We start from the raw sequence: 15,754 nt of genomic DNA, 5'->3' as shown, positions 1-15,754 counted from the left end.
GTAGCTGCCTGGCTATATCTGATTAAAGCAGTATTGAACCCAAACCAAAAATGTAATATATTGCAGCTTACCAATGATTAGATGTGTTGGCTGCATTAGTTTTCTTTTTTAGGTTTTTCCCCCCTCTGTTTTCACCTGGTGATTTGGCCAGAAACACCTCCTGTATTAGAGTGCCCCCGCTCTGGATGAAGGAGCACAATGGGCAACTTTGGACAACAGCATTCTCGGTCTCGGGGAAGGGGAGTGTTAGATGTACTAGCAGGTTTAAATACACTAACAAATTGAAGCCACACTCTGGCTAATATTTTATAAGCAGTTACAGCAAACAGTTTTGATCCTTTTGGGATAAAGGTTTTACATGAATAAATGAAAGCTGATCATTGTAAGCACCCTTGCCAGTGGAAGATGTTTTGTCTCATCCCTGTAACTGATACTTCTGCGGGAGCACTTGTTCTTTTGAAAAAAACAACAGACTTACTGGCCAGCTCTCCAGAAAAGAAAATGTAGACATCACTTCTAAGAATTGATAACCTGCAGTATAATAAATGTTTGCATTCCGGTCTATTACTGCTTTAAGTACTTTTAAATAAACAAACATGCTGTAAATGAGTGTCAGAAAAGTGTCAAAACTTGTTGCAGGTTAGCGACTCAGGGAGCATTGCAGCCAAAGCATCAGGATGACAGCCAGGGAATTAGCATTCTCAGAGTTTTGCAATGGCATCCTCCATAATCTCACATGAAAGATTTTCTTTAAAGGACAACAGTATTCTGGTATAACTTAAAACCCCACTCTGGACTGCTGTTACATTACCCATGTAGTGGGGTCCCCCATGCAGTGAAAGATGGACATGGGTTAAATGCTCATGTGACTAGGGGGGCAGGAATAGGTCATACTTACCTTATGTTTCACTCCCACAGGCTTCTTTCTACTCATTCAATGCTGCTTCACTTCACTGCCCGGCCAGTTGCAGCTCTATGATGTGATCATGCAGGGAGAATGGAATATTTGTACTTTCCCTCCAGCTAAACAAGCATTTATCCATGTAGTGCATGGGGGACCCTGCATGGGTACATTAAACAGCAGCCTGGAGTTGGGCTTTAACTCTGAAAGCCCCTTTCTTTCCCTTTATGCTACTAGACATCCTTTACATACCTCAGATTAGCAGATCACCTGGACTTGGAGTCATGGTCTATGTTGTCCTCCTTCAAGTCGGTTAGGAAATGTACAGCTGTACCTTCATAGGCTGCTTTAGTTGCCAAGCATTTTCATGCAGATGACAGCCAGAGTTTCATTTCATTTTGTTCATGAGACAGGAATCTTATTCTTCATGTTCTAGTTTGTATAGCCATACAGTATTATACTTTTTAAACTCTAATTTATATATAAAAGTGCAGAAACCTTTTGAAGACCTCTCATTTAATGACCTATATAATGACCTATGGAGTGCGTAAATATATATGAATGGAAACCCTGAAACAATATACAGCATGTGGATCCTGTAATTTCAAAAAGGGAAAGGGACCTGTCTGGGTTCAATAAGCAGGGGTCTGCTTCTAGTCAGCAAAATGTAACTTATAGAGTCTATACAGTAAGCCAACAAAACACTGCTTTTAAGGCCTCTTGCACACAGCAATTAAAGAATATGAAAACCCAACATTTCCTATTCCTGATATGTGCCTGCTGTACCATGTACTTGTATAAAAAATTATCCAGTCCCTCTGCTTTCATATTAAAAACTGACTACACTAGGCATGAGAGCACAGCATGGTCAGTTCTCTAGCTGTGCTGGGAACTCAGCGTGCTCTCCTTCAATGATCAGACCTATCCTGGCACGCTGCCCCATGCACAGCCACTCACTGGGAAGATCAGTGTGCTGCTGTTTCTCCTCCCCCAGTAATGCAGCTGAGAACAGAGAGAATGTGATCACTTATTAAAAAAAAGGTGAGGGGAGATATTTATAATGCTTTTTTTGTATGTATGCACAAATGTTTTGCCTTTCATTTCTACTTTAAAGAATAGTTTCACCTTTGGGAACATGTTACATGTACCATCGGGTGGGACATGTAGCTTGTTCCCACTGCTGCAGCTTCTCCCTTATTCACAGCCAGGGGTGGACTGACCATTTAGAAACTCGGGCACTGCCCGAGGGCCTGGGGTCAGTAGGGGGCCCCATGAGATGCCCCTGGTACCTCTTTCATAGGATTTTTTGAGTTTGGGCAAGGACACAGGGGCCCCATGATCCCCTATTGCCCGGGGGCCCCATGAGTTGTCAGTCCACCCCTGTTCGCAGCCTCTAGTGATAGCGAATCAGAGATCTTCTCCCTGAACTTGCTGTCACAGGTTTAAAAAAAAAAAAACATGGCCGTGTGTGGATCTGTTCTGTGAATGGGAGAACTACAAGTACCGATAATCTTTGTGGCTGTCGGCTTGTAGCTCTCAATGAAGTACCAGGGCGCTGTTGAGTGCATTAGGCAGTTCATTGTTTCATCCTGTCATTGTGTAAATGCCTGTATGTATGAAGTAAGAGCAGACAGCTTTTTTTTACAAAGGTGATCTTATCCTTTAAACTGAATGGGTTGTTTTACAAGGTGAGGGTTTACAATCACTTTACGTACATCATATGGGCATACAGTGTAAAATACATCTTTTGTTGTGGTGCTCAAGAGCCACAGCTGCAGCGTATTTTTGCCTACAGGAATGCATTACAAAACCTGCCATGTGTGTAGCTGCCGGCACACGCATGTACTCACACACACGTATGGATGTATTTTTCCAGACTTAAAATGTAATGTTTTGAAAATCCTGCCTATATGCATGTGTGAATAGATGCTGGTGCTAGCAGTTACTTGTGCCATGCTATTTTTATATAATAAAAATCTAGAATCTCTGTGTGATTTCCTATGATCAGACATGTCAGCCAGTCTAACAGCTTATGTTTTTTTTGCTTTCCACAGTGCAGTGCTTCTAGATCCTACAACACAGCTACTAATGAAGTCAAGATAGGCCTAAACTTGGCAGGGACGGCATAATAATTATCATATACATATGTACAGAAATGTTTTCTATTTGTTTTGATATTATCATAAGACATAGTCTTTTAGTGCCTGATCACACCGGTGCGATTTCACACATCTCAGGAGTGCTTTGAAAGTTTGTGGCGACCCATACAGGGCTTTCATCAAAACATCCACAAGGTCAAGCAAAAACACAGGACCACTGAACAGAGGAAAGAAGCAGAACACACAGAGTAGTATAGTCATCTCATATGTAGCTGGAGTTTTGGAAAAGCTCAGAAGAATCCTTAACAAACATCACAGCCCTGTGTCCTTCAAGTATCCTTCAACACATGTCCTAACGTGTTGTGGGTAATGATTAATCCTTCTTCAGGACTTGATCAGTAGATATTAAAACCACAATGAGCACAGTTGTGCATTATGCTACCACACACTTAGTAAACTACTTACCTCTAACCCCTGAATGGGCACTCTTTGGCCTAATCAGCATCCCAAGTGTTAAAATCTCAAGAGGATGTAAACAACTTCTAATTGTCATATCCCCTGTAGCATAAAAAACATTTTACATAAGTGGATCTACCCAGAACCCTCCACCATTTCTTTGTTTATAGACAAACTCTCCTATGTTTTCCATATGGAATGGGTGGAGGCCTCCTTACATAGGGAGTCCCAGGTACAAAAATTCTTTGATATCTGGGAATCTTTCATTCAAACCTTGCCTACAGATACCCAACAATCAATGGTACAATGTTTTCAATATATGCAATGGTTTCAAACCAGACTGTTAAACAATGACCCTCCAACTGATATCGTACCCTCCAAGTAAAATGAAAATATATTTTATGCTTTAACAGCTAAAGTCTCTCCTCTTTCCATCATCTGCTAGTTGTTGGACTGTCCACCATCCATCGTTTTGTTTCTTAATGTCCATCCTTCCACCCAGCACTGATACCTGGTTCTCAAACTATACTGACAAACTGTATACTTTCAATATTGTATTGTTCTGCTGGACAAATGTTGTGGCTATTTTCATTTCTATTTACTGCTTTCTCACATCAAAAAATAACATTAAAAAAAACCACAATGAGATCCAATAGAAGACCTATGTTAGGGCTTGATAAAGACTATCATCTGTTAATAGCACTAGGTGCTAAGGCTAAAATAAAAAAGGTCTGGATAAAGTGATAATTCACCACATTTGAGGGCATGTATACATATGGGTACAATATTAAAAGGCAACCTCATAAAACATAGTAAAATATAATGACAACATAAAACAATGTGGGATCAGACAGAACATTCTGAAACATAATAAAACCCCAATAAGAGTAAGAGGATTGTAAAACTTTATAAAACCCCAAAGATATCACTATCCTAGAGAAGTACAGTACATTGCTACTGATGGGACAAGATTGCTAAGAAACATCCATTAGGACCCTCTCCACCAAAAAATGTAAAACAACTATAGAATGATTATAAGAAGTACATAATACATGCATGGACCAAATTTATAGAATGAATAAAAATAAGGTTCATACCAAAATTAAGATAGAAATGGTTTTGCTAGATATGAAGAATAAAACAATCTGCTGATAGTATACAACACTAAACAGGTAGAAAACATAAAATAAAGTGAATGAAACAATATCCTTATTTCCCAAGAATCATCCATACACATCCAGTACACAAAGCAATAGTAAACCGCAGCAAAAAAAATAAAAAAAATGGAGCCCTGGGCAGATTAAGTCATAATGTGCTAGTATGCACCACATACTAGCACATTATGACAGACTTACCTGAAAATTAAGCCCTCCAGCGACGTGCTGTGACAGATGTAGGTGTCTCCATCTTCACCCGGTCTTCCTTCTGGGTTCGCGGGCTTCAGCAATATGAATGGCTGAGCCGCAATGTTGTCACTCCCACACTTACGCATTACAGCGTCACTCTTTACAGCACAGGGCTCTGAAGGAACGGCATGGGTATGTGGGACCATAGAAGACAAATGTAGTCACCCTTTACCAGGAAGTCAGATTACAGCAACAAAATAAAAAGGAATTTGGTGTTCATCAGTGCCACATCAATGCCACATATCAGTGCCTACCAGTGCACATCAATGCCACACATCAGTGCCCATCTGAGCTGCCTTTCAGTGTCACCCATCAGTGCCACCTACCCATGCCAATCAGTGCTGCCAATCAGTGCCACCTATCAGTGCCAGTCAGTGCCGCCTATCAGTGCCCGTCAGTGCCGCCTATCAGTGCATGTCCGTGCAGCCTATCAGTGCCAGTCAGTGCCACCTAACAGTGCCAGTCAGTGCCGCCTATCAGTGCCAGTCAGTGCCGCCTATCAGTGTCATATATCAGTGCTGCCCTTCAGGGCCCATCAGTGATGCCTGTCAATGCCCATCAGTGCCACCTACCAGTGCCTCCTCATCCATGCCCATCAGTGCTACCTATCAGTGTCCATCAGTGCAGCCTATCAGTGCCCATCACTGCAGCCTCATTAGCACACATCAGTGAAGGAGAAAAATCACTTATTTACAAACTTTTATAACAAAATGTACAGCTCCCTGTGAATGGCGGAGCGCCGGACTTGATTTTGTTCTGACAATGGGACAGGAAGTCCCCAACCCACTGCTGGGACACAGTGCTGTATACTGTATGTACCTAGGGCTTCATACAGTTTATACAGTGCACACAGGGGGCATATCCAGTAGTGAAGATAATAATTTATTTGGACAAGATTGATCCCAAGGAACTATTGACATTTAAAGTTTAGCTGCATTCACTGTATCTGGTCTCCCACAGTACACAGAATATGGAAATTAAATTATTTTAGTAAAGATAAACTGCTAAATACCTTTTCTCATCAGCAGTATATAACAGTCTTGTGACTTCTATCAGTGTCCAGCAGAGCACTAGTTAAAGCTTACAAATATCTAAGACAAACGAGCGCTAGATCTGTATAGTGGAGCAGCTTAGCATAAAAGAGTGAAACCTCAGAAAACCTCTTGGGATGACATCAATATATAAAAAACAAGCATGCAGCGCTCCTATATGATATGAAGTAAACAAAATACCAAACACATGTATATTACTTCGAATTTGAGATATATGCTTATATATGTGCAAAATAGTGCATAACGCACGTAGCTATATATCGCCAAGCATGGATAAGTTCATAAATGGATTTCCCAAGTTAAAACGTGAAGATAAGTGACAGTCTGTTTATAGCAAACATCAAAATATTCGTGACATCAGATGGTGAAGAAATGAGAATAATATGCACTAACCAGATAGCGCTATATAAAACGCATGTAGATGATGAAATCATCTAGGTGTGAGCATCTGGACCCAGGTGTTCTGATTATGGCAACATCTATCGCAGCATTACAACAGGATTTCCAAATGGCAGAGCTATGATTGAAGACCACCGGAGGGAGCCAGCAACCAGGATCTCTTCAGACCAGGTATCCCAAAGCATATAGTATGTTCGCCGACCACCAGGGGGAGAAAGAGCTCAGGAGAATATCCAATGGTTTCCTTAGGGAAAGTTGGCTCAAGCAAAAGAGAGCCAGAGGACAAAAATATCTAAGTGCAGCATTACTTTATTCAGAATTTGCAGAGAAATGATAAAATATAACTCACATGATATGCAAAAAAGGCCCACTGGCCAGACAGAAGGGGTCCAGGTGGATGGAAAGTCACTGAGGGCAGCTTTCTAAAAAAGGCCAGTGGGCCTTTTTTGCATATCATGTGATTTTACTGTTGTGGGTTTAGTAACACTTTAAAATTGGAGATCAGCTTTAATTTCTTCTTAGTACAGAGTTGCTTTAACAGAGCAAGGAAATCTGAATGCAGAATATATTTCACTTCTATTGTTATGAATACATTTAGCTCTTGAAAATGTCTGCTCTAGTTTTGCTCTCCTCTGTATTTACCACTTTGGACCAACCTTAAACTGGGTACAAACTTACAGGGTTTTTTTTCTTCGTTCAACCAGCGGGTTAAATAAAAAAAAATGACATATCTCCGCATCAACACAACAGATGCTGATGCAAGGATCTTACCTGCTGAGACCCTGTATTCTGACAGTAGCGACTCCCCCCTTTCCCGTCAGAATACACTGATCAGCACTCACAGTCATTGGCTGCAAGCACTGATCACATGCTCATTTTCCAGAATTTACCATCAACAAAAGCCAGTTGTTAGACCAGCTTCTGTTGAACAGACAGCCGTACACGCAGACCAAAAGTCAGCCAGTTCCTGCTGAACCTGCCAATTTTTGGCCTATGTGTACTGAGCTTTAGTGTCCCAAGCCAAATAATAGCACAAGCAGGGCCAAAGCAGAGCAGCAGCAAAGTGAACAACCCTCTAAAGCAGAGGTCTCCAAACTGTGGCCCGGGGGCAAGATGTGGCCCTTTGCCAGCCTTTAACTGGCCCTTGGGGCACTATTCCTCTAAATTATACAAGGCACTATTCCTCACCAACAATGGTGCACTATTTCTTCCAACTGATACCAATGACGGGGCAATACTCTTCTTTAACTGACCACCAACCCGGAGGCCATGTTTATTTTCGCAGATGCTGGTCCTGGGGCATTTCCTACCCCCACTGACCACAATCCGACCCCCCTAAAGTCTGAAGTACAATAAACTGGCCCTTTGAACGAAAAGTTTGGAGACCCCTGCTCTAAAGTAAATATGTCCCATAATAACCAATGAACGGATATGTTTCTGTAATATCATAGCCAGGTATTTTGCCATTGCAATCGTAGCCCTTCCCAAAAATGCCATTCACTAGCTTAAATTTACTAGAACATTTGAATCATCTCCAGAGTCAGGAATGCTGGATTTGTGATTTTTAGTTCTGTGTGTAAACTGAAATAGGTTCTTTTGTGTGTTAGAAAAACCTTCTTGTTTCCTCTTAGATGTAATGCTGATAAAGGAGCGGACAGTCAGTGCCAGGACTAGGTCATAGAGTGGCAAGGACAAAGATGGCAAAGGGGGGAGAACGTATATTAATTAGGGCTGGGGCAATTCAAATGGGCATGGCTTTACAAGAGGCACTCAATGCCATGCCCCTTTCCACATCTCTATCCCCTCTCCCCCAGAATCCCTCCTCACCTCTCAGCATGCCACCATACCCCCACACATCTCTATACCTCCCAATAACCCCTATACCCTCACAGTACATATCTATACTCCTTTGCACATCTCTCCCCCCCCCAGAATCCCTCCTTACCTCTCAGAATGCCTCCATACCCCCACACATCTCTATACCTCCCGATAACCCCTATACCCCCAGAGTACATATCTATACTCCTTTGCACATCCCCCCCCAGAATCCCTCCTTACCTCTCAGAATGCCTCCATACCCCCGCATATCTCTATACCTCCCAATAACCCCTGCACCCCCACAGTACACATCTATACTCCTTTGCACATCACTGCACCCTCGTACACACACACCTCTGCACGTCCCAGCATCTTCCATACCCCTCAGCACACCTCCATACCCCCCCCAGCACATCTCTGCACCCCACACACCTCTACACCTCCTAGAATCCTCTTTAAAACCCAGTTTGCCTCCATACGCCCAGAAAGCTGTTGTACCCCCCCCCCCAGTACATCTCTGCACCCTCCACACACCTCTCAGCATCCTCCATACCCCTCAGCACACCTCCATACCCCCCCCAGCACATCTCCGCACCCCACACACCTCTACACCTCCTAGAATCCTCTGTAAAACCCAGTTTGTCTCCATACACCCAGCAAACCATTGTACCCCCCCCCCGTACATCTCTGCACCCCTCCACACACACCTCTCAGCATCCTCCATACCCCCCCCCCCCAGCACACCTTCACACCCCACACACCTGTACACCTCCTAGAATCCTCTGTAAAACCCAGTTTGCCTCCATACACCCAGCAAGCCATTGTAGCCCCCCAGTATATCTCTGCACCATCCACACATACCTCTGCACCTCCTAGCATCCTCTATACACCTCAGAACACCTCCATACGCCCCCCAGCACACCTCCGCACCCCACACACCTCTACACCTCCTAGAATCCTCTGTAAAACCCAGTTTGCCTCCATACGCCCAGCAAGCCATTGTACCCCCCAGTACATCTTTGCACCCCCCCAAACCTCTGCACCCTTCCACACACACCTCTGCATCTCCCAGCATCCTCTATATCCCTCCAGCACAGGTTTGCACACTCCAGCAGGCTTTTGTAACCTCCATCACATCTATGTACTGCACTCTCAGTATCCTCTGTACTCCTTGTCCTCCCAGCTCATCTCTGCAACCTTTTTTAGGAGCTTTGGTCACCCCATGGTCACTCACCACTGCTGCACACATTGATTGGCAGCTGTAGTGCCTGGCATGTGCCTCTGCCCCTCTGGCCAGCAGTTCACACTAAGGATGGTGACAGTTAGTACTGCAAGGATGGAGACAGTAAGGCAGAGGATGGTGACAGTTAGTAAAATGGTGACACTAAGGCAGAGGATGGTGACAGTAAGATAGTGGGTGGTGACAGTAGTGCAAAGGATGGTAACAGTTACTAAGGCAAAAGATGGTGCCAGTTACTAAGGCAGAGGATGGTGACAGTTAGTAGTGCAGAGGATGGTAACAGTTACTAAGGCAGAGAATGGTAACAGTTAGTAGTGCAGAGGATGGTAACAGTTAGTAGTGCAGATGATGGTAATAGTTACTAAGGCAGAGGATGGTAACAGTTAGTAGTGCAGAGGATGGTAACAGTTACTAAGGCAGAGGATGGTAACAGTTACTAAGGCAGAGGATGGTAACAGTAGTGCAGAGGATGGTAACAGTTACCAAGGAAAAAGATGGTGACAGTTACTAAGGCAGAGGATGGTGACAGTTAGTAAAATGGGGACAGTTAGTAAGGCAGTGGATGGTGATGGTTAGTAAGGTAGTGGGTGGTGACAGTAGTGTAAAAGATGGTAACAGTTAGTAATGCAGAGAATGGTGACAGTTACTAAGGCAGAGGATGGTGACAGTTACTAAGGCAGAGGATGGTGACAGTAAGGTAGTGGGTGGTGACAGCAGTGCAGAGGATGGTAACAGTTAGTACTGCAGAGGATGGTAACAGTTACTAAGGCAAAAGATGGTGCCAGTTACTAAGGCAGAGGATGGTGACAGTTAGTAGTGCAGAGGATGGTAACAGTTACTAAGGCAGAGAATGGTAACAGTTAGTAGTGCAGAGGATGGTAATAGTTAGTAGTGCAGATGATGGTAATAGTTACTAAGGCAGAGGATGGTAACAGTTAGTAGTGCAGAGGATGGTAACAGTTACTAAGGCAGAGGATGGTAACAGTTACTAAGGCAGAGAATGGTAACAGTTAGTAGTGCAGAGGATGGTAACAGTTAGTAGTGCAGATGATGGTAATAGTTACTAAGGCAGAGGATGGTAACAGTTAGTAGTGCAGAGGATGGTAACAGTTACTAAGGCAGAGGATGGTAACAGTTACTAAGGCAGAGGATGGTAACAGTAGTGCAGAGGATGGTAACAGTTACCAAGGAAAAAGATGGTGACAGTTACTAAGGCAGAGGATGGTGACAGTTAGTAAAATGGGGACAGTTAGTAAGGCAGTGGATGGTGATGGTTAGTAAGGTAGTGGGTGGTGACAGTAGTGTAAAAGATGGTAACAGTTAGTAATGCAGAGAATGGTGACAGTTACTAAGGCAGAGGATGGTGACAGTTACTAAGGCAGAGGATGGTGACAGTAAGGTAGTGGGTGGTGACAGCAGTGCAGAGGATGGTAACAGTTAGTACTGCAGAGGATGGTAACAGTTACTAAGGCAAAAGATGGTGACAGTTTGTAGTGCAAAGGATAGTAATGCAGGCCATACATAGTTCGAATTCCGAATGATTTTTTGTCCAAAAATCAGAAATGTTGTTCGCTCGGTAATCCGATGGTGCCATTAATGATTTCAAAAATCATCCAACCAAGTCATAAAGTTCACCCCATATAACAGGCAAAACTTTTGTTCCTCACAGGTCACAGCTCATGCGCATATTCTTTTCAGAAAAACGATCCTACGGTTTGACCATCATTGAGTCGAAAATTGTTAGTTTTTCAAGAATTTTCCAACATGCCCGATCACCGAAAAGGGGAGGAACCACGAAAATCGGCCGGTGCCATTGACCCACTAACAGAGCGAAAATCTGCTAATTATTCTTAGGTCTGATTTTCAGGCTAAAAATCGGTCGAATTTTGACCAATGCCGGCCTAACAGTAGTGCAGAGGATGGTGACAGTTAGTAATGCAGAGGATGGTGACAGTTAGTAAGGCAGAGGATGGTGACTGTTAGTAAAGTAGTGGGTAGTGACAGTGGTGCAAATGATGGTAAAAGTAGTGCAGAGGATGGTGACAGTTAGTAAGGCAGAAGATGGTGACAGTTTGTAGTGCAAAGGATGATGGCAGTTAGTAAGGTAGTGGATGGTGATAGTTAAAAGTGAAGAGAATGGTGACAGTAGTGCAAAGGATGGTGACAGTTAGTAAGGCAGCGGAAGGTGACAATAAGGCAGTGGATAGTGACAGCTAGTAGTGCAAAGGATGGTGACAGTTAGTAAGGCAGAGGATGGTGACAGTTAGTTAGGCAGTGGATGGTGACAGTTAGTAGTGCAGAGGATGGTGACAGTTAGTAATGCAAGGCCAGAGACAGTAAGGCAGAGGATGGTGACAGTTAGTAAAATGGTGACAGTTAGTAAGGCAGAGGATGGTGACAGTTAGTAAGGTAGTGGGTGGTGACAATAGTGCAAAGGATGGTAACAGTTAGTAGTGCAGAGAATGGTGACAGTAAGACAGAGGATGGTGACAGTTCAAAAGGTAGTGGATGGTGACAGTTGGTAGTGCAGAGGATGGTGACAGTAAGTAAGGCAGTGGATAGTGACAATTAGTAGTGCAGAGGATGGTGACAGTTAGTAGAGCAAGGCCGGAGACAGTTAGTAAGGCAGAGGATGGTGACAGTTAGTAAGGTAGTGGGTGGTGACAGTAGTGCAATGGATGGTAACAGTTAGTAGTGCAGAGAATGGTGACAGTAAGACAGAGGATGGTGACAGCTAGTAAGACAGAGGATGGTGACAGCTAGTAAAACAGAGGATGGTGACAGTTAGAAAGATAGTGGATGGTGACAGTTAATAGTGCAAAGGATGATGACAGTTAGTAAGGCAGAGGATAGAGACAGTAAGGTAAGTGGGTGGTGACAGTAGTGCAAAGGATGGTAACAGTTACTAGTGCAAAGGATGATGTCAGTTAGTAAGGTAGAGGATGGTGACAGTTAGTAGTGCAGAGGATGGTGACAGTTACATGCCCATGTCATGTGATTAGCTGTGACCAAATCACAGCTAAGCACAAAAAAAAAAAAAAAAAAAAGAAAAGCTGAATGAATCGATTTCATTCAGCTAAATGCTTGCTTATAGCAAAGTAATTCTTTGCTATAAGCAAATTGTATAAAAAAAAAATACTGATCACTTCCCCAAAGTAGTACAATGTTACTATGGTAACATTGTACTACTTTGGTCATAGTAAAATATGAAAAAAAAATCTTAAAAAAAATTTTAAAAAATGTAATAAAAAATTAAATATAATAAAAAAATAAAAAAAAATGTATATATTTTTTTTTTTCATACTGTCACCAGTCAGTGTCCCTGTTCACCGACATGCCAGTTATATGATGACGCTGTACTGCACTGGTGACAGTATGTAAAAAAAAAAATAGTGAAAATAATTTTTTTAATTTTTTAATTTTTCGAAAAATTATGACAAAAAAATACAACTTCAAAAAACTCGCCATGCCTCTTATGAAGTACGCCGGACTGTCTACTCTGCAAAAAGGGGTCATTTGGGGATATCTGTACTATTCTGACATTCTTGGACCTCAAGAAATTAGATTGGCTGTCAGTACTTCAGGATTGATCAATATTCAGATCTATACCATAGTTTGTGAACTCTATAACTTTCCTACAAACTAAAAAATACATCCTAATTTGGGTTATTTTCACCAAAGACATGTAGTAGAATACATCTCGGCATAAATTTATGAAGAACAATTATTTATTTGTAAACTTTTATAACAGAAACAAAGAAAAATGTGTTTTTTTTCAAAATTTTTGGTCTTTTTTTGTTAATTTAGCAAAAAATAAAAACCCCAGCGGTGATTAAATACCACCAAAAGAAAGCTCTAGTTGTGTGAAGAAAATGATAAAATTTTAGTTTGGGTACAGTGTTGTATGACCGCGCAATTGTCATTCAAAGTGTGAGAGCGCTGAAACCTGAAAAATGGCCTGGGCAGGAAGGTGTAAATTTGCACGGTATTGAAACGGTTAATCACTTTTCTCCTTGACTTTTTGGGGTTTACAGCCCTTCTGCATCCTTTTTTCATATTTTGAAGCCCGTTTGAACACCTTTTGTGCCACTTTGAGAATTTGGTCAAAGATGTTAAAATTTCAAAGTGCACACCCCCAAAACAGACCCCCCATTTTTTACACATCTTTATACTCGTTGCAACTTCTTTTTACCAACGAGTGACCAGCCAGATGAAAAATGAGTTGATCTGAGCTGTAAACAGCCAATGGATTGGCTGGGAAACATGCATTTCCAAAACCGGAAGTGACATCATGGGATGTTCTCAAAGCCAGAAGTGGCCCTTAATCACCTTTCTTCTTGACATTTTGGGGTTTAAAGCTCTGCTGCTTCCTTTTTTCATATTTTTTAAGCCCGTTTGGACACCTTTTCTGCCACTCTGAGAATTTGGTCAAAGATGTTAATATTTCAAGGAGCACACTGCCAAAATGGACCCCCCATTTCTTTCACACCTTTATACTCGTTGCAATTTCTTTTTACCAAGGAGTAACCAGAGGGATGAAAAATGAGTTGATTTGAGTTTTAAACAGCCAATAGATTGTCTGGGAAACAGGCATTTTCCAATACCGGACGTGGCATCATGGGGTGTCCTCAAAACAAGAAGTGGCCCTTAATCACCTTTCTCTTTGGCTTTTTGGGTTTTAAAGCTCTGTTGCATCCTATTTTCATATTTTTAAGCCTGTTTGGACACCTTTTGTGCCACTCTGAGAATTTGGTCAAAGGTGTGAAAATTTCGAGGAGCACACCCCCGAAACGGACCCCCCCCCATTTTTCACACCTTTATACTCATTGCAACTTCTTTTTACAAAAGAGTGACCAGAAGGATGAAAAATTAGTCGATTCGAGCTTTAAACAGCCAATGGATTGGCTGGGAATCAGGCATTTTCCAAAACCGGAAGTGGCATCATGGGGTGTCCTCAAAACCAGAAGTGGACCTTAATCACCTTTCTCCTTGACTTTTTGGGGGTTAAAGCTCTGCTGCTTCCTTCTTTCATATCTTTAAGCCCATTTTGGCACCTATTGTGCCACTCTGTGAATTTGGTCAAAGATGTTAAAATTTTGAGGAGCACACCGCCAAAATGGACCCCCCATTTTTTTTGCACATTTATACTCCTTGAAACTTCTTTTTACCAAGAAGTGGCCAAAGGGATGAAAAATGAGTTGATTTGAGCTTTAAACAGCCAATGGATTGGCTGGGAAACAGGCATTTTCCAAAGCCAGAAGTGACATCATGGGGTGTCCGAAAAACCAGAAGTGGCCCTTAATTACCTTTCTCTTTGGCTTTTTAGGCTTTAAAGCTCTGCTGCATCCTATTTTCATATTTTTAAGCCTGTTTGGACACCTTTTGTGCCACTCTGAGAATTTGGTCAAAGATGTGAAAATTTTGAGAACACCCCCAAAACGGACCCCCTATTTTTTTTGCTCCTTTATGCTCATTGCGACTTCTTTTTACCAAGGAGTGACCAGAGGGATGAAAAATGAGTAGATTTGAGTGTTAAACAGCCAATAGATTGGCTGGGAAAAAGGCATTTTCCATAAACGGAGGTGACATCATAGGCAGTCCTCAAAATCGAAAGTAGCCCTTAATCACCTTTCTTCTTGGCATTTTGGGGTTTAAAGCCCTTCTGCATCCTTTTTTCATATTCTTAAGCCCATTTGGACACCTTATGTGCCACTCTGAGAATTTGGTAAAAGGTGTGAAAATTTTGAGAACACCCCCAAAACGGACCCCCCATTTTTTCGCACCTTTTATACTCATTGAAACTTCTTTTTACCAAGGAGTGACCAGAGGGATAAAAAAGGAGTTGATTTAAGATTTAAACAGCCAATAGATTGGCTGGGAAACAGGCATTTTCCAAAGCCGGAAGTGACATCATGGGGTGTCCGCAAAACCAGAAGTGGCCCTTAATCACCTTTATTCTTGACTTTTTGGGGTTTAAAGCTCTGCTACATTTTTTTTTTCATTATTTTAAGGCTGTTTGGACACCTTTTGTACCATTCTGATAAATTGGTCAAAGGTGTGAAAATTTTCAGGAGCACACCCCCAAAATTGACCCCCCATTTTTTTTACACCTTTATACTCGTTGCCACTTCTTTTTACCAAGGAGTGACCAGAGGGATGAAAAATGAGTTGATTTGAGCTTAAACAGCCAATAGATTGGCTGGGAAACAGGCATTTTCCAAAACTGGAAGTGGCATCATGAGGTGTCCAAAAAACTAAAAGTGGCCCTTAATCACCTTTCTCCTTAACATTTTGGGGTTTAAAGCTCTGCTGCATCCTTTTTTCATATTTTAAGCCCATTTTGGCACCGATTGTGTCACTCTGAGAATTTGGTCAAAGGTGTG

At 42.2% G+C, this 15,754-nt stretch overlaps 1 protein-coding gene across 1 annotated transcript in view; it reads left to right on the top strand.

The window, feature by feature from the left end:
- The window catches only part of LOC149439324 (uromodulin-like), a 59,189-nt gene extending 55,321 nt beyond the window's left edge, over positions 1–3,868 (top strand). Inside the window, exon 9 of the mRNA XM_089659210.1 lies at positions 2,956–3,868. Coding sequence (XP_089515336.1) covers positions 2,956–3,030 — 75 coding nt within the window. The 3' untranslated portion in view covers positions 3,031–3,868. The remainder of the gene's footprint in view (positions 1–2,955) is intronic.
- Positions 3,869–15,754: the final 11,886 nt, after the last annotated feature.

This window comes from Staurois parvus, unplaced genomic scaffold (assembly GCF_062004578.1).
Source record: "Staurois parvus isolate SC_StPar_1 unplaced genomic scaffold, SC_StPar_1.0 ptg001134l, whole genome shotgun sequence".
NCBI classification, from domain to species: domain Eukaryota; kingdom Metazoa; phylum Chordata; class Amphibia; order Anura; family Ranidae; genus Staurois; species Staurois parvus.
This window is presented reverse-complemented; position numbering and strand designations above follow the sequence as displayed.